This window comes from Hylaeus anthracinus, unplaced genomic scaffold (assembly GCF_026225885.1).
Source record: "Hylaeus anthracinus isolate JK02 unplaced genomic scaffold, UHH_iyHylAnth1.0_haploid 5, whole genome shotgun sequence".
In the NCBI taxonomy this organism is placed as follows: domain Eukaryota; kingdom Metazoa; phylum Arthropoda; class Insecta; order Hymenoptera; family Colletidae; genus Hylaeus; species Hylaeus anthracinus.
In genome coordinates, this window is record NW_026535322.1 from 2,628,136 (window position 1) to 2,647,900 (window position 19,765).

Genomic DNA, 19,765 nt, shown 5'->3' on the forward strand with positions numbered 1-19,765 from the left:
TTATCGACCCTTTTGTTAGTGGCGTCATCTAGCAGCAGCAGTAGGGAACTATACAGAGTGTCCCAAAAATGTTGTAACACCTTGAAATGGGTGGTTCGGGAGGTAATTTGAAACAACTTTTTCCTTAGCGAAAATGTTGTCCGAGGCTTCGTTGAGGAGATATTAAGAGAAACCCCCGACCAATCAGCGTACCGAAGGCTACAAACTAAGCGGCCGCGTCAATGGCCTTCGATGCACGTTGAGTCACTTGTCGCGTACAAGCGCGGCCGCTTAACACATAGCCTTCGTTATCGCAGCCGCTCCAACGGTATACGCGCGCTGTGATTGGTCAGTGTTTTCCGTTAATATCTCTTCAACGAAGCCTCGGATAACATTTTCGCTAAGGAAAAAGTTGTTTCAAATCACCTCCCGAACCATCCATTTCAAGTTTCAGGGTGTTACAACATTTTTGGGACACCCTGTATTCACTATAAACTTGGACGTTTCGCCACCGATGGCGCCATTGGTACTCGCTCATTGAGCAACAAACATTCTAGATGCATTCAGTGAATAGCTTATTGGTGTGTATAGTTCCATATAGTTCAAATACAATGGTAATGCAAGTATTGTTCGAGTATCAATCACAATCCATGAACATATGATTATCTAGAAATAATTTATTTTCTAAATGATAAATTAAGTTTGTTTAATAGAACTTTATAAAAAAGAGAAGTTACTGTGTTCAATATGTTTTTATCGAAAACGAATTCCCTTATAAAGTCGAAAATTCTCACAGGTTATATTAACGAACACATTCATTGTATTAAACAAAGAAGGCCATGTTTATGCATAATAAAGGCATACAATTATAGTATTTATACAAATGTCAATACAAGCCATTTATGTTCTTTATTGTGTAACAAAGATGGATTTAATAAAAATAGTTCATTGAGAATGGACATTCAAAGATGTCTTTTAAATTCATTGAATCTCCAAAGAAAATTGCATACAGAAAGTTTACCAAACGATGCCGACGTTTTTGGAGATCTTTCATATGAAAAATATGAAGGAGTTGAAATGGATGAGGATGAATTAGAAGAAGAAAGGTTTACAGAAAATGATGCAAAAATTCCAAACTGGCATAAATTAAGAGATAGTCAATATCATAAACTTATTATTTCTTACATATCAAGACGAGATTTAAAACAAGCATTAAGTGTATTAGATACTGTGAAGGAAAATCGTAGCAAACCTACAGTATTTATGTTTAATCTTTTAATTCGTGCATTTTCTTTACAAGGAGATATTAAAACATGTTTTAAGCTGTATAACAAAATGAAAAGATATGGTTTAACTCCTACTGGAGCAACATATAACAGTTTAATAAATGCTTGTGCAATATCCAAAAATACAGAGAAAGCATTAGAACAGTTGCATTCTTTAAGACAACATTTTTATGAGACCAATTATGTTTTAAATGAATCACATTATACAACTTTAATAAAAGCTTACAGTTGGCATAAACAAATTACAACTGCTTTTGAAATAGCAGATGAAGTAAGGGACAAATATCTTATTTCACCAAATATATATGCTTCTCTATTTCACTCAGCAATTTCCGATAAAGAAAATGGTTTAAAATATGCTTTAACTTTATGGTATCAGATGAGAAAAAATAATGTAAAGCCAACAATAATTCATTACAATCTACTTCTGAGAGCAATTAGAGATTTAAATTTTGGAGACTTAAAAGTAAATGATATTGTAATATCAAAATTATTAGGTACTCAAGTTAATCTGAATGAAACAGGAAAAATGGACTTATTAGATTCCCCACCAGTTTTAAGTATTTCATTTCTTAAAATGATGAAAGAGGTATTACAAAAAAATAAGTCCACAAATCAGATGTCAGTAGACAATGATTCAAAGGCAGTTGTGATTGACAGAAATGAAATATTGTCTCAAAATTTAAATGACATATTAGAAAAGAATAGATTAATTTTATTTGGAGGAATTGAAAATATATGGAAAAAAATGGAAAATGATGATGTACAACCTGATGTTAAGATAATTTCAATGTTGTTAAAATTACTTCCACCTTCACTGGAAGCAGAAAAAGTTTTCCTTGACCTAGTCAGGGCTAAAAATGTAAAAGTGGATATTAGTTTTTTTAATATACTTATTCACAAAAGAAATATTAGGAAACAGTACAAAGAAGCAAAAGTAAGTTATTTGTTTGTTAATTAACAATTTATAATGCAATTTACATACTTTTTACCTATTATAATGTTAATTTATATTTGAATATAGGATGTTGTTAATCAAATACAACAATATAATCTTCGACCAAATATTATGACATTTGGAGTACTGGCTCTTGGATGTCCAAATCTTAAAGATGGAATGGTTTTTTTAGAACAAATGAATAACATTGGTTTTGTGCCAAATGCTGTCATTATAGAAACACTCTTATACATGGCATGTTATCACAAAGATTTTCGTTATATACTATTTTTGATGGAATTTGTATTACAGAACAAGATGAACCCTTCTCAACGATTCTTTGAAACTATAAAAAGATTTGAAAAACTATTGTTTGATATTTTTGCAAGTGAGGTATGTAATTATTCTTAAAGATATTTTAAAATGTACAGGTTACGAAATTACATTTTCATATTCATTGGTGTTTCAGAATAGATACAATCGTAAGGAAGTGAGGAAACTGAGAAATGACTATAACAATTTTAAAATATTGTATGTTGAATGGGAAGAAAAAATCGAGAGACTTAATAAAAAATAATGTCCATGAATATACTTATGAATAATAAGTAGTGTACGTAGACAAGCAACAATTTTTTATTACACTTTTCTTTAATTTAAAAACTGAATTTAATATTAATTCAAGTTGTTTAAAATTCTAACTTTTGAAGAATGTTTGTTTTATTAATTACCTAAATGGTATTGAAAGGATCATACACAAAGTCTACTGTATCATATATTAAATTTATTATTATGAAATCTTCAATTGCATTGTAAATGGCAAATTACAAAATCAGTGTTATTACGAATAAACATTATTTCTTTTTAACTAAATACAAAATTAACGGAGGTAAGGAGGTCGTGTTTCTTGTGCCCAAGGTCTACTTCTTGTTCCTGCATTGATCGCTCGAGAAGGACAGGTCCCGCGGATACTAAGTTTGTTATAACCTGTAGGTCCTGTTGGTTGTGCTCCACATGTTTCTAATGCTACGAAATCATCAACATGAAGAGATGGTGGTCGCGAAGTGTTTGGTGGTCTGGATCTAAATGGATCTGCCCCTCTACCTACACCTCCCACGACAGGTCCACCCCTTAAAGAATTGGTAAATTGCGTTCTACCTCTCATAGGCGTAACTGAAAAATAATAGAGAAAAGGACAAAAGAAAAATTATTCAATGATATCTGTGGATGTATAAAACCATTATATAATATTATTACGAAGTTTTACTCAATATTGTAAAATGTAATAAATATGTACATTTCTATAACTTACCAAACGGTTGTTTTACTTTAGAAACAGGTGATGTTGATTGCTTTTGAATGTCTCTAGTTTCTTGATCGTCGGCTTGAGTTTTCGATTGTAGTGGTTGAGTAGCATCATCAGGAGGTGCTTTAGAGCATAAACTTTGAGCTTCTGTTAGTAGATTAAAATCAGCAGGAAGTAATTCAGCTGCAAGGGCTAACAAATCCACTGTATTTTCGCTTGGTGTTTGACTGGGTGACGTAAATGTAAATTTCTTCGGTCGTTTAGAAGCAAGATCTGGAGTTCCTAAACATCGCTGAGAAAATTGATTCAATAAAGCTTCTGGAGTTGGCAATAACGGTTCTAACATTTCTGGAATTGGTTCCTTTTCTTCTTTGTCTTCTGCAGACTTCAAAATTTCTACTAACTCTTGTGCACTTTTTATCTTTTCCAAGGGATGATCATTTTTATCCCATGATATCAATGATGCTAGTTGTTGTACACGTAGATATAAAGATCTTCCCTGTGATTCAGACGCAATTAAATTTTCTAAGAACGTTATAGTTAAATCTACGATAGCTTGAGCCTCAGGATCTTCTAATACAGAGATATGCTCTAATAATGATCGTAATGCATCGGGATTATTTTCTAAACAGCTTTTCACGTGATATAAACCGTAGTTATGGCTGCTAAGAGATGAAAGTATTCGAAGTGTACTATGTAGCACTTCAGTTTCAAATTTTGTACTAGTCGCTAGTATGTCGATGAGTGCAGCCAGAATAGATAATAGGGGTTCCTTGCTTGGTACTGAATGAGTGAGCCTTTTTTCAAAAGGTTCATTTGCATCTTCCTGCATAAGACTTAGTGTACAATCGCATAATGTTTCAAAGATGTCAAGGATTTCATATTGAATCCGAATGTTACTTGTATTTTTAAGCACTGTGCACATCATCTCGATAACAGGTGGATATTTTTGATCGGATTTTACTTGTGCTCTAGAAGCGGGACTAGTTAAAGTTAACAAAGTAGCTTTCATAGGTGCGTGTCTTGCAAGCTCGCTGAGTAACCCAAGAATTAAAACATTATTTTCTAGGGAAGACGAGGCTATTATACCATCTAATAAACATCTACCTACAAGTAAAGCTGTAGGTGCTGCTAAATCACTTAACTGTTTGCATACTTTTGAAAGAAGAATTAGTAAATCTTTGTTCCAACTAGCGCAAAGCAAACGTAACGTTTCAATCAAATTATTAGCTTGAGCCTGTAAGTGAGCAGACCATAATTTTCTAAAGCCTAGGACACGAGCAGCATCCTCAATTATTGTTTCCTTTAAAGTTAAAACAGGTGGTAACAGTCTTGTTAAAAGTTTCAAGCCAGGTATAAAATTACATGGACTAAGAGAAACCATTTTTAGAACTTCACCTAGCATCTGTGTCCACAATGATTTTGCTACATTTCCTGATCCATCTGAATCCACGGCTTGCGTGAAAACTAAAAGTGTTTCTACTATTTCTTCAGACAATGTTTGCACAATTCGAACGGTAGGAATGGCTTCAACTAACGAATAAACGCCAAGTAATGGTACTACAGCCGTCAAATCTTTGAAGTCTGTTGCCATACATTTCACAAGACGTTCTAGCAATGCCCGCGTTAATTTCACACATGGAAGAAGCAATGCAACTAATGCTAAACCTCTCCGACCTGTTAGAGCTGCACGGTGCAAAAATGGTTGTTCATAAAATTCTGAAATATTTGCCATAACAGCAATAAGAGCTGTTAAACCATCGGCAGCAAATAACTGAGTCAATGCATTTCTATATTTTAATTCGATGTAAGGCTCCATTGGATCCACATCATTATTAGAAGGAAAAACAAGATAATATAAAATTCTACATGCGGTAATTAATTGTCCAGGAAGAGAGGCTGCTTTATCTGCACTTTTCTTAATGCATGCAACGAGCTGAGAAACATCTCCATAATTCCAATGAGCAGGTTGTGCTGCTGTAGTCATGTACGATGTAATGTCTTTTAAAACAGCCTGAGCCCGCGACTTTTCTAGAATAATTGCGGCACGATTTTGAAATACTTCTATTCGATCGGAATAACGAACGGTTGCTGATATAATCTCTGCTGAGAATTCACAAAGATTTGGATCGGATAGATAGGGGATTAAAATATCAATAAATTCCCCTGTTGAAAGAACTGTTATTATAGCTTGTAAACCTTCGGGAAATATTAGAAAGGAATGAAGCTTCTTTAAAGCCAACCAATCAGAAGGTTGATATTTTAAATGTAATAAACATTGTACGACTTGAAGCCGCCAAGCTAAGACGGACCCTGCGCCGGGTAATGCGCACTTTAAAGCTTTCAAAATTAATTTAGTAATTTCTGGTTCTTTCAGTAAATATAGTAAACCTTCTTTTGTATCTGAAATACGTAAAAGAAAATGTCGAGTAGCTTTAATTAAATTTATATCTGATTTTGGAGAAGTAAGTGTCACAAGAACGTGATATAAGAGTTTATGATGCTCGAAGTATGCTATCAAGTGACATCGTGGATTTCGATTTTGTTCTCGTTCGAATTCCATTTGGGCTCCAGCTGGAAGCTGACGTTTTGGTTGAGCCATTAATGTTGGTGCACATACATACGTATTTGTTAATTCGGTCACAGCAAATTCGTTGAGTTCTTTCATTTCATCAAGAAATTCGTAAGTATGTACTTTCCGTAATAATGAACTCAAGGCATATTTCAATCTTGCTAATTTAGCCGTGTCTAACATCATTAAAGCATTTTTATATAGATTACTTTTTGACTTAAGAAACTCTTGAACAATTATAGGACTTATCAATGCAGCATCTAATGTACGAAGAGCAGAAAGTTTTACGGGAAGCGCTACGTTTTCGCGCATGCATAATGCTAATAATTTATAAGGGGCATCTACTTTTAACAGTATATCTGGACCTTGTAAAAGTTTACATAAAGCTTCTGCTAGTCGTACACCAACTTTGACGTGGCGAACTTTATAAGCTGGTTGAGGTTGAGCACGAGCAAGATCCATATCTAAGCCTGCATTCACGATATTGGTTAAGTCATTAAAATCTGAACTATTTAAATAAAAAGGGCTAAGTATTGTGCATAAAGTCTCGCAATTATGAACGAATGTCTCTTTCTCCTGACCAGATGCATTATTAAAATGTAAAACTGACTTTGATAAAGACTGAAATATTTCGTGTATCTTATCCAACATTTCATTGCTAATAGTGTATTCTTCGATGATATTCACTGATTTTTCTAGCTCCAATAAATCAGGTGGACTTAACGAATAAATGTCATCTAATTGCACATTTTCACATTCATATTCTGTAGTGGGTGGTATGTCATCTGCCATTATATCTTCATCGGATAATATAGGTTCGAATGGTTCTCCTGTTTCTTGGTCACCACCATCCTGGTCTCCTTCTTCTTCCTCTGCTGATATTGATTCAGGACTTAAAGATACCAAAGATTCAGAAGGTGGTGAAGAAGGACGTTTCACAGATTTTAGAGTACCACTGGTACCATCTTCTTCCCAATGTCCTACATCTGTTTTTCCAGTATCTGATGTTGAATTTCTGGATGATTCTATTGTTTGTATTGGTTGTATAGGAGGTGGTGGTGTTGCTGCCACACATGTTTCCTATAAATTTCATGTAAATATTTTTAGATTCCTACTTCCAAATAGAATCATATGAATTTATAGTTAATTTTATATTATTTCCACCTACACTTGAATTAGTCTGCGCTTGATTTTCATAATACCACTCAGATTGCTGTTCTGAAATTTGAGTAGTATTTTCTATAACTTCCTCTAATCCACTCGCACAAGCTGCAGAACCAGCAGCTGAACTAATAACTTCTTGAGGATTATTCAAAGATTTTGTCAATGTTCCATATACAGCTAAAGTGATGGTAGTATACCATCCTCTTAATACCAACCCATCCGTGGGAATCTGCTTTCTCTCACATTCCAATTGAATATGAATATTTTGTTTGTATTCTAGTTCTCCTAGAGATTCAAATGTAGAAGCTCCAGGCTTACTTAAATCGTTTACAAAAAATTCAATTTCAAATTGTGATGGATTTGTTGCTCTGAAATTAGATTGAGAGATTGAACAACTTCAAATATAGTTTCCTTATTTTAACATAAGGAAATCATTAGTTACCCCAAACGAACACCCCCAGGAAAATCTGCTTGTACTCTAGCACCCAGTGGAATAATTCTAACTTCGCTAATATAAACAGGTTTCGGAAATTGCACTAAATCTAAATTAAGTTCCTGAAAAGGATGAAAGGTATTTGTTAAAATTGTCACATGTGTCGTATCTTACGTGAAAGTAAACAAGATAACCTCACCTCTGAAATGTCGTGTGAAAATGTGTCAAAAAATAGTAATTCTGTGTTATCCATGTCTTTCTTGTTTTAATATAGAAGAACACTTTGGAGTATCATTTTCTTTAAATTGATAATGATTATATTCACATTATTTATATTCATATGTAAAACAATGGTATGCTGTTTACGAAATGTAATTTAAATGATACCATATTTATATTGGTGAACATTAATTTTCCGTGAATCTTTGAGAATCGAAATATACGATGATAAAACGAGCTTGAAAATTAAAAAGGTTTTTAAACAATTTTAATTACGAATCACTATTATTTTTCTGCATTGGTGTAATTTGATTCGATTCAAGTTGATTCAAGTTCAAGTAACGCCATCGCGCCATCTGGTTCCATACGTCACGTACTTTCGATTCTATTCGTTCTACTTCGTTATAAGAGAAATTGTAATGACTAATACCTGTGCAATTTTTCCTGGGAGGCAATTTTTCTTTCCGTTGTAAATTATTTTGCTCGCAATAGAATCCAAATCTCGTGTATTTTATACATCCGCCCGATTTGTATGGGTGCTTTTTATATGTATTTTATAAGTAGTACTTATTGAATAGCTGTGATAACGACGTAACTCATCTGCGTCACTGGCTGCGTTCTCGATTATTTGTAGATTTGTTTTGAATCGTGATATGGCTGCGATGAAACAAAAGTTTTATTAGATCAGTAAGTGTGAAGAGAGCTTTTGTCATAATTCACGTTGTACACCACTAAAACATCGTAAACATCCTGAACGTTGTTATGAAATATTGATAACACAAGTGTTGCTTGTCGTGATAGAATTTTATGATGTTTTTGTAACAATATGTACAGTTGAATTTCATTTTCGAAACAGATGAAAACTTTTGTCAAGACTATTATTAGATTCTCTATTGTGCACGCATGTGTTCTGAACTCTTAAGGAATAAATGGATTATTCTTGAAATATTTAATATTTTTTACTTGTTTCTTTATTAAACTGTCACTTTACATTTAAATTTAAACGATCAAAAATCGTTGAAATTTGATATGTACGTTATACTTTAATTGGTTCTATACTTTTGGATTTTGGGAAATTAAATATGTCTGTTCATGTATAATTAAGTGAAGAAGAAAGTATGCCCAAAAAAATCATACGTGTTAAACGTCTACTTTTAGGAATGGTAGCTGCTGGAGCCACAGTTTTAATGGCAGCCAGTGAAAAAGGTTCTTTGAATAGAACAGAAAATAATTCCACACGATATGAGAATCAAAATGTTTGTTCTCATTATAATGACATGCATCATAGTCAACAGAGCGTAGAATGTTCAGCCAAAAAAAATATAACACCATGTGCTGTGAATAGTAAGCCAATTTTTGCTTAAATTTCCAATATCTATAAACTGAATTTGTATTTTTATTATGCAGAAACAATTGCTAGATGATACATAGATTTTTAGAGTATATGCAATGTACTTCAATTTGATATATATTTCTCTGTTTTTGTAACAGAGAATAAGAGTCGTAACTCCATGTTGGATAAAAACAGTCGTCTAATTTCGAGGACAGAAAATAGAGAAGGTAGTAAGAATCTTACATTGTATAAAACAACAACAATTCGTGAAACTAAAGCTTCCAGATTAAGAGCTGCCTCAATAACATCGCCTAATGGTAAACTGTAGTTTGTAGCAGCAATTTAATATTATACTTCAATATTGTACTTGATGTTTCTTAATATTTACTTTATTTATGTAGGGGGAACATTACTATCAAGAAGATTAGGTATGTCAGATGCATCAGCTCCTTTAGGCCTGCAACCTAGCACTAGTTTATTAGTTAAAGTTGTAAGTATTTCTTTTCAATGTATAATTATAGAATGTATATGTGAAATAATAATATGTAACAATTTATATAGGAAAATTCAATATCAGGTAACAATAGTACTATAAATCCTGTTCGTGAAAGAGATAAAAGCTATAAGCGAAAATCATATTTAAATAGATCGCTTAATATGGAAACAGCAGGAGACAATTTAAATCAGTGTAAGTAACTTAACATGTTAATTATTTGATTTTTATTTGTAGGAAGTCAATAATAATGTATTAAAAATTTTGTATATATTTTTAGCTGAATATAACGACAGACGAACTAGAAGACAATCAAATAAGCAAGGCTACATATCTGACACAATATCTACTTCCAATTCTAGTAATCAACGTCAAGTAACAACTAATTTAAGTAAAAAGCCACTTGAGTCAAAAACAGCTTACCAGAAAGTTAGTACTCAATATGTTACAAATCATCCAAAAACCTCTACATCGCCTTCTGTTAATCCTCTTGCAAGCACTAAGTATTCAAATATACAACGAACTAGGTAATTTTATTTGTTAACTTTTGCAGAACACTTATTTGTATATGTATTTATAATTTATATTCTAAATATTATTTCTATTATTTTTCATTTGCTCTTTATTCTCTTATTATTTTCACATTAAAGCACGAAATTAATACAATATTTTATTGTACGACAGTGGCGGCCACAGTGATTCAGAAGTGTCACGGAGAGTTGATGCATTAACAGCTTTAACAAAATCCACGATAGAACGTGTAGAAAGACTTACGTCGCAGACAAATTTGTCTACAAATTATGGACCACAATCGGAAAACCATTCGTGCAATGCTTCTCAAGGAAATTCCGTTAATAATACAGAGAATGACACAAAAAATGCACATGTATTAGAATCATCGCCAAGAAAATGTTCTATATTAAAAAAATCAAACGATGAACATACTCAAGATGGATCTTTAAGTCACCAACATATACCAGTTTCGATTCTTAAGCATAAGATGTCTGATAGCGAAGCCGGTCAAAGTTTGTTTAATTCCACTCATACAGTTTTGCCAGTAACGTTTTCGCCGTCTGTAGTGGAACCAACACCTAAAAGACATGGTATTTTAAAAAAGCGTAGTAGTCTAGATGAGAGCGAGATTCTCCGACGCCGCAGCTGTTCACCAGACATTTCTTTTGCTGATAATACTTATTCCGAATTCAGGCCCATATTAAAAAATCAAAGGCGATCGTCTCTAGATGAAATTATTAAAAGGGATCAAAGCCCGGATCCCCAGCCTACTTCTATATTAAAACGAAAATCGTCTAGAGAGGATGATAGAGAGGATCGACAAGTTGGTTCTTTAGAACCACAGGGTATACTTAAAAGAAAATCTACAAATAGCCTACGAACAAGTAGCGTTAATCATCACGTGATCATTACAATGGATGCAACAAGTGTGAGTGGTCCTGAAATACTTGATAGTTCCGAGGTGAGGCCAATACTAAAGAAAAAGCACAGTCGAGAAGAATCGTTTGGTAGCGATCCACCGTCTTTGGAACCACGACCGATATTGAAAAAAAAGTCAAGCACAGAATCAGATGAACATGATGATAAACCCAAGAAACCGATTTTGAAATGTACTCGTAAAAATTCACAGGACGAATGTAATTACGAAACAGAATCGACCTCACCGAAAAAACTGTCGATGCTTAGAAATCGTTCTTTGCAAGGTAGAACAAGTGGTGTGTTGGAAACTGATCCTGTGAGACCTATATTGAAACAGCCCGGTGGCAGAGACAACGAATCGCGAGTCCGTTTGAATTTACACGATGAAGCAATAGTTAGCGATGAAGTATGTACTGAAGTATGTACTGAACCAGCAGATTTATTTTTGCGAAAAAGAGCACAATCGGTAGGGCATGTGCAGCCTTCCACTATTCCTAATGAATTCACTGATGTACTTAATAAACGAAGGTCTCTTGAATTCACATCTTTGAGTGATGGTTTACAAGAAAAATCACAAGCGAGATTAACGACCAACAGTAACTATTTAAAGACAGACCTTTCTTTAGGTGGCGAGAGTGCCAATACTTCTGCTATTTTTTCTGACACATTGAATAGGTATGTAACGCAAATTTTATTAGTTCCATAAGTTTTATATAAAATAATTGATAGTACCAGTCTCTGCTGCGAATATCTGATAGTTATATGTATATTATGCTTTTTAAATAAAATTTTGTTCATACTATGAATTTGATTATTAGTATTTTAAATAAAATTGTGGTTTTAAACAATGCTATTTAATCGAACTTGAAAAGTAAAAAAATATAAACTGGATTATACATTTGCGATAAAGTTTTTTTTATTGACACTATAAATTTTAATTAAACATTTTTTTTTCTATTTATCGTTGCTATTAATTTGAAATATCCGACAACAAATATTGTTTATAAATTTAGTTGGTATAGTAATATGCAAGTTTGGAAAGATTTTGAATCTGTGCCAAGTTTAATTATAGACCACCTAGCAATTCTGAAAGCTACCAGAAAACAGAGAATCAGAGCATGCACACTATCTGTACATCTGTCTAAAAGTTCATTCAGACTTGAAGCAGTGCGTCAACGATTTTTTATACAGTTTTTGATTTATAAAAAGAGCAATCTTGTATTTTATTAAATTGAAGACATGTTTGTTTTTTGTACTCATACTCTTCGATGTGTATATAATCAGTTTATAAAATTTGAAGGATGTATATATATAAACTAACTTGTTATGCTACACTTTTATAATATTTGTAAAACAAAAATTAATACGCTAAAACATTCGTAAGTCCTTGAAACGAGTGTTCATTAAACATTCTGGTGTGCATATATTTAGATTAGAAATTACAGCCTTTTGCATTGAAGAGTATAGCAGTAATACATTATTGTTATTTTTCAAAGTTTATATAAATTATAGCACTTGTTTCTCAAATTCATGAGAACATTTCATGAAATCAATTTTTTATTTTATTATAGTAAAATAAAAGATACACCTGCAGGAAAGGATAAACAGACGGTAACAGTATTTGATAGCTTGAAGCTAGAAGATAAGATAAACATGCATGGACTCTTTGCAACTAATAGACTTGATGAAAACACTATACTTTCTGCTGGAATGACTCATAACAAGGAATACGCGAGTGATGAAGTATTGTCTTTGGAAAGGAATGAGGATGCTACAGATACTTCAGAAAGAAATGGTGTACATCGTAGCAATAGTGTTTCCAAAATGGCATTGCATTTCAAAACTTTGCAAGAAAGAGCAAATTCTAAAGATCAGGATAATCAGTCTCAGAGAACGTCAAGCAAGGGTTCGTATGGTGTACAACGTTATAGAGAACGAAAACTTCAAGGAAACGATAGATTTAATACACAACCAGTGACTTTCCAAGAAGTACAAGAAGCAGTTTTACAAAATCAACGTAACACTACATCGATTAAAAGGTCAAGTTTAACAGAAGATAATTCTATTGCAACCGATGATGAGTTCGACCCTTCCAAATTAAGCTTGGCAGATCGAGTGCGTTTGTTTAATCAAAAAATTGATACTGCAAAGAATTCAGTGTCAAATAACATGCCATTGGAAAGGCATTCCCGGAGGCGTCTAGCTACTCGTTATAAAACGCAACCAGTTACATCTGAAGAAGTTGAAGTAGCATCTCGGATATCTCCATTGAACGTTAGTCGATATTCATTAGATAGTTGTAAGTACTATAGATTCATTGAATCCTGTTCGATTATTTTAGGTAATAATAAATTACTGACATTTTAGCCGTTTTTCAAGAGCTTCGCAAACAAGTTAATCTTGTTCAAAGTGATCAGCCAAAAAGCATTTTAAAATCTGTGACACCCCACACACAAATCGTGCCTCGAACGAAAAGTCCTGAACTCGAGGGTTTGAAATTAATAAAGTCTGTACTTAAGAAGGAGTCGGAAGAATTAGAACAACAAACGTTTGAAAATTTCGATTTACCGCGTTCTATATTAAAATCCAACTTAAAATTGGAAGAGAAAAAGGTAAGTCACTATGTTTGGAGTATTGTGAAAGAGGTGAATAGTAATCATAGAAATAGAGAGGACATCATTAATGTTTATACAAGATTTTGTTTACAGATAGGAAGCGCAATGGAAAGCAATTATTCTACACAGTACAACTTGGATTGTGACCATGGTGTGGAGAAGGATAATGGTACAGAAGGTAGGGAATTGGTAGTTTAAAGCAAACGCATACAGTGCTTTCTCGTAAAATTAGAACTTTGGATGAATTAAATAAGAATTAAATCTGCATTAGATGGCATAAGCAATGTTCGAACTGAAACCTCTCCATCTCAAAAGGATAAAGAGGCAATTCGAACGTCAGATGACGAGACATCTGGAAATCATGAAGTGTGTAATGTAAAAAGTGAAGATGTATCTTGTCAACATCAATCTATTTTTTCAAAGCAGACCAGGTAACGGATTTTATGTTAATATGTTTATAAATTACCTCGAAACAACGTCTTCGCATTTTTTGTACTCATTACTATAAGTACTGATAAGATTGCCTTAGGTTAAAGAGTGTGCGTGAGAACGTGACCTATATTGTAATTAAGTACTTATAGGTACGGTTCATTGTTGAAGAGCGCCAGTCATCACATGATTAGCAACAAAACACATGAAAGTGAAACATATAATGCAACAATACAACAAGATACTGTAACACTACCAGGATTGTATCGTAGCGCAACGCAAACAATATCTGCCACGGATACTAATGATGGTCCAAGTATGAGTATCGCAGACCGATTAGCTGCACTTCAGCGTAGCGGTAGTACAAATTGGAAGCGGCGCATAGCATCGGAGTCATCTAATGTATCGGTGAGTATTTCTTTATATGTAATTGGTCTTATTAATAGCCTTGTTAATAACCTGTAGTAGTGTAATTAATTATCCCTAATGAAAATGATTGATTAGGATGGACTATATACTAGTTCACCCAATAAAGAAGAACTGAGTATCAAACAGGGTGTACTTGCCGATTGTCTTGGAAAGTTAGGGTCCGCTACGGAAGGATGGAGAAAAAGAATAGCTGCATCAGACGCAACGAAGTTTACTGTAGCTGGAAAAATGAAGGTAGAACAGCCAGAGAAGTTAGAATCGGGACCGTCTTCACCGCTTATCGAAGTTACAGGAAATATTGCGGATAGGAAAAAGAAAACTCCTCGTCCAGAACGATTTAAAGCAAAAAAGGGTAATATTATTTAAAATAATGTTCATGTACTGGTGGATTGAATTGGTCGAGTAAAGAATATCTTAATACGAAACACAAGTAAGATACTGAATACGCAGAATACATTTTTAGGATACGTGAAGGGTGCCGTATCTATGCCAAGCAGTCCAAGTATGGATTCGTGTACTAAGTTGCGAGGAAGTTATTCTGAGCCTACAAGCGATGACAGTGGTTAGTAAATAGTTTTTAAAATTCATCATTGCTACCGTTTTCTTTAGTATCTAATGTAATTTTATTCTTGTTTATTTAGAAATATTATTTTCATTATGACCATATTAACATTTGTATACTCTATAGGTGAAGAATGTAAAATAGGAAAAAATGTCTCACCTACTGTGTCAATTCCCAAGATAGATGATGAAACATTCACTTCCTTTTTTACTGGAGTTTCATTCGAAAAATGTGAAGCCGAATCTGTTGATTTAAATGAGACCGATTTTGATATAATTACATCGCAATCTGAATTGTAAATTTCATCTTTTTTAACAAATAATATCATTAATTATATCTTGATTGATGATATTATATAATGTACATATTATAGGTTAGTTCAGAAGCGCAATGTACGGATACAGCGGCGTCGCGGCGTATCTAAAAATCCCCTTAAAGTACTTGCAGCTCGTACTGATTTGAAATCAGAGTATACTGAAATACGAACTGGTATCGCAGAAAAAGTGATGAAACAATTGAATGTTGAAAAACGTAAGACGTTGTATTGCATTATTAAATGTTGTTTTATCGCATTAAATTGGAATAAATATCATATTACAGTGGCAAAGAATTCATCTTTGGCTATGGAAGCTCTGGCTGGCTTGGCTTCCACCGAAGACTTTAGTAATGTAACGTTAAGGAACGTTGCAGAAACGAATGTTTCGATAAATAAACTACAGCCATACAAAGACATAATGTTGATCTTAATTAAAGGTAGACGACATGTACAAGTAAGATTAATCGAACCAGTTGCAGAAAGCATAAATAGCGGTGATAATTTTGTTTTGGTAACAAAGTCGGAGGTAATTAAAAAAACGAATGCTATTTTATGAAAGTGCTATTAAAACATCGTGGTCAATTTATGGTTTTCATTATAGGTTTACAACTATGTTGGGAAATATTGTAATGTTATTGAAAAGGTTCGAGGTGCAGAAATTGCAATGGGTATTCAGCAAAACAAAGACCTTGGCTCTCAAGCGTCTCAAGTTATCACTATTAATGAAAATAAAGTGACGTGTTCGAAAAGCCAATTGCAAAAGTTTTGGAATTATCTTGGCGTCGAAAATGAGGACGTGGATGGTATGATAATATTTTTATTTTACATAAATATTAAAGGGATATGATGGAAATGAATTTTTTTTTTGTTAATCGTAGTTATTGATGGAGGGCATCCTGACGAAGATGAACTCTACGAAACAGCTATGATAGATACAAATATGGTTTATGAAATTAAAGGCGAAGAATTAGTGCCTCTTGAAAAATATTGGGGTGCTATACCAAAAATTGAAATGCTTGATCCAAATAAGGTTTGTTATTATACCAAAATAGTACTTTTGTATAACGCACAGTCTTCTCCATATAATTGTAACTAATTGTATCTTTAAAGGTGCTAGTGTTTGATTTTGGTAGCGAAATGTACATTTGGAGTGGAAAGGGAGCTTCTACTGACAAAAAGAAACTTGCAACACACCTCGCTACAGAAATGTGGAAAGAAGGATATGATTATTCCGAGTGCGCTGTATGTCCAATTAGTTCGGCATCTATGATCGGTAGACGCACAATATCTCAAACGGACTTAAAGTCTGCTAAAGTCAGACCCAAATGGTGCTTACTTGCTAAGTTGACGCAACACGTGGAAACGTTACTTTTTAGAGAAAAGTTCCTTGACTGGCCAAATGTTTCTGGGATTATACGAGTTCGGGGTAATAAAAACCAAGAACAAGTCGATGGAACTATAACTATAGAAATGTGCAATACTAATACTTTATTAGAAGAAAATGCCACGCCCGTTGATTTAGTTCTTGAAGGAAGTCATTTGGGTAGAGGTACTGGTTGGTATGATAACGAGGTAATTATATTACTATATATTTGTAAGAATATATAATGAAAGATGAACGCTCAGCTTAACTTTATATTATAGTTAATGAAACAATATGTCATCACAACAACAAATGTGAAAGGGTGGCACATCGATGAGTTCTCGCATACTCTCTTGGATGATTCATCTATCGGGCAATTTTACTCTGGAGATAGTTATATTATATATTGGATGTATTCTGTTACAATTACTGGTAAGTATGTTTTATCTTAGCCCCTACAATATTTTGTATATAACAATACGTTGTCTTGTTTTCTGTATAGGCCGCGAACTTAGTGGTATGCCTTCAAAACATTCTGCGAAAGGCCGTGATCGTTCAGTTTATTTCATTTGGCAAGGCCAAAATGCATCTTTGAACGAGCAAGGTGCCGCGGCTTTACTAACTATCGAGTTAGATAATGATCAAGCACCACAGGTAAGTTTAATTGATCATTATTGGATAAATATTGTAGATTCAGGCACGTTTTTTTTTATAGCTACGTGTAGTTCAAGGACATGAACCAGCTGCATTTCTCAATTTATTTTCTGGAGGAATGATTGTACATTCTGGGAAAAAAACTGATACAAAACGTAACAAACGATGGCGATTGTACATATGTCGAGGTACTTTAGAGTCAGAGGTGTCTTTAATAGAGATCCCTTGTAGTACTCGTCAATTAAGAAGCAGAGGTTCCCTTCTATTACTAGACACTAAAAACGACAAAATTTATGTGTGGCATGGATCTAATGCATTGCCTCATATTAAAAAGGTATTTTTCATAAGTTTTTGCATTACGACGAAAGCAATAACAGAGAACTTAAAATAATTTAATTCACATTCATCTTATTAAATGGAAAAAATATTCCTAGAATACATGCAATGCAGCGAAAAATTTACAAGAAAATCGACCCCAGGAAACTGGTTTGTTGTCTGAAGGCAATATAGAGATTCTTGAGATTAACGAAGGAAGTGAACCAGATGAATTCTTCAGTGGTTAGTAAAAGTGTACAGGTTTAATATATTTAAAGTTTAATTTATATAATATCAAAATATTTAATAATATGTTTTATTATACAGCATTAGGGGGAATGAATAAAAAGTTGTACGTATCGTTAGAAAAAGACCAATCACAGGAACATACTCCAAGACTGTTTCATCTATCAAGTATTTCTAAAGAATTTAAACCTGTAGAAATATTATGTCCTCATCGTGCTTCTTTGCCGACTCCATTTCCTTTTCTACAGGAAGATTTATATCAAGTTAGTCAACCAGGTAATTTGCACCTCTAAAGTGCTAATAAAAAAATAATAATAAACTGATATATTTATTATTATTATTATTATAGCTTTATTTTTGTTGGATAACAAACATGAATTGTGGATATGGCAAGGCTGGTGGCCGGATACCGGAGCAGAGGATCAATCTGGTAGTAAAGCAGTCAGATGGCAAGCTGAGAGAAGAGCAGCCATGATGAGTGCTATGCAATATTGGCAAAACATTCGTCCAGAAACTACAAAATTTCCAATTTACTTAGTGTGGGCTGGTCTGGAACCTTTGCAATTCATAAATTTATTTCCTACGTGGAGATATCAAGATGATATCGCGGAATTAAATATAAAGGTATTTTTATAGTACTAAACTTATTAAAACTATTTAAATTATTTTAAAAAAATGATTTATGATTAGGATGGTCGAAATCCTGGAGAAGTATTGACCGTAGAAAATGAATTGGCTCGATTAACAAAAAGCACGTATCCTCCGGCTCAGTTATTACAACGACCTTTGCCAGAAGGTGTCGATCCTACACATTTGGAACTGTACTTATCACCGCAACATTTTCAAGTTAGTGTTGTTTTATATACTTTAAATTTTGTGGAGAAAATATTTAGAAAAGAAATCGTTTACAATATACAGCATATTATGTATTTAATACGTTTATTCCGCTAGGATCTATTAGGAATGAATCAAGAAGAATTTCAGGAGCTCCCAGTTTGGAAACAAGTGAATCTAAAAAAAGAAATAGGACTATTCTGATGAAACGCCCCTGCTGCCGATTTTGCAAGCAATAGCTGCCCCTGTAAAGCGTTTAATAAAGTTTTTGTCAATTGTTTTATGATGTTTATAACTTCAAACTTTTTAACTTTTTGATATATGAATTTGCGTCTAAAATACGCCTAAAGTTGCCTATCAATCGAAGAACTAGAATTACAATGCAGTTAAAGATGTTTACTACTATCTCAAATACAATATATACTATACATACACATACACACATGCGCACGCGTACATACATCTATATGTATACACATAGATAGGTAATTATATATATTTTTAATACACGTTAAACATAAATTGGCTTGTGAATATTTGCTTTATATTTGTATGGGCTTTATATTCATTGATAATATAATATGTTTTAGAATGGCTTATTCTTACATGTGTAACATTTGTACAAGAGCGACTGTATTCTTTACACCATAATCTGTGTTTTTGAACAGTATTCAATGAAATTTCTTAATGTTGCCTTGAATCTTATTTCATAACCCTCCATAATCTTTAAACATCGCACACGGATTTCATATTTTATTTGACACGATATTTTATAAATTGTCCTAACGTACATTATGCATCTTTTTAAAATAATTTTATCTTACACTTTTTTTCTATTTATAATTCACATGA

General features: G+C 33.3%; 3 protein-coding genes across 4 annotated transcripts; 2 read left to right on the forward strand and 1 right to left on the reverse strand.

The window, feature by feature from the left end:
- Nucleotides 1-572: 572 nt before the first annotated feature.
- On the forward strand, nt 573-3,406 carry LOC128895883 (pentatricopeptide repeat-containing protein 1, mitochondrial). 2 transcript variants are annotated; one of them, XM_054158851.1, is made up of 4 exons: nt 573-2,202; nt 2,290-2,595; nt 2,672-2,812; nt 3,118-3,406. In XM_054158851.1, exons 1-3 carry the CDS (start codon nt 727-729, stop codon nt 2,777-2,779), a joined length of 1,890 nt encoding a protein of 629 aa, XP_054014826.1. In that variant the 5' UTR covers nt 573-726; the 3' UTR covers nt 2,780-2,812; nt 3,118-3,406. The 2 variants fall into 2 exon arrangements, with proteins under 2 accessions (XP_054014826.1, XP_054014825.1); XM_054158850.1 differs by having other exon boundaries at nt 3,193-3,406.
- LOC128895881 (protein virilizer) lies at nt 2,964-8,432 on the reverse strand. Its single transcript, XM_054158847.1, has 6 exons — nt 8,324-8,432; nt 7,874-7,972; nt 7,684-7,796; nt 7,246-7,609; nt 3,512-7,157; nt 2,964-3,372 (listed from the first exon to the last, which is right to left on the reverse strand). Exons 2-6 carry the CDS (start codon nt 7,925-7,927, stop codon nt 3,080-3,082), a joined length of 4,470 nt encoding a protein of 1,489 aa, XP_054014822.1. The 5' UTR covers nt 7,928-7,972; nt 8,324-8,432; the 3' UTR covers nt 2,964-3,079.
- A 7-nt stretch (nt 8,433-8,439) lies between these two features.
- LOC128895879 (supervillin-like) lies at nt 8,440-19,193 on the forward strand. Its single transcript, XM_054158840.1, has 28 exons — nt 8,440-8,580; nt 9,052-9,237; nt 9,385-9,543; nt 9,628-9,716; nt 9,788-9,914; nt 10,000-10,246; nt 10,404-11,825; nt 12,722-13,449; nt 13,518-13,762; nt 13,859-13,943; nt 14,037-14,196; nt 14,347-14,602; nt 14,699-14,975; nt 15,087-15,185; nt 15,312-15,480; nt 15,559-15,716; nt 15,786-16,027; nt 16,103-16,304; nt 16,380-16,531; nt 16,612-17,073; nt 17,146-17,296; nt 17,367-17,518; nt 17,580-17,852; nt 17,953-18,076; nt 18,161-18,355; nt 18,429-18,703; nt 18,770-18,925; nt 19,031-19,193. The coding sequence occupies exons 2-28, from the start codon at nt 9,054-9,056 to the stop codon at nt 19,115-19,117; spliced, it is 6,876 nt and encodes a 2,291-aa protein (XP_054014815.1). The 5' UTR covers nt 8,440-8,580; nt 9,052-9,053; the 3' UTR covers nt 19,118-19,193.
- The last annotated feature ends 572 nt before the right edge of the window (nt 19,194-19,765 follow it).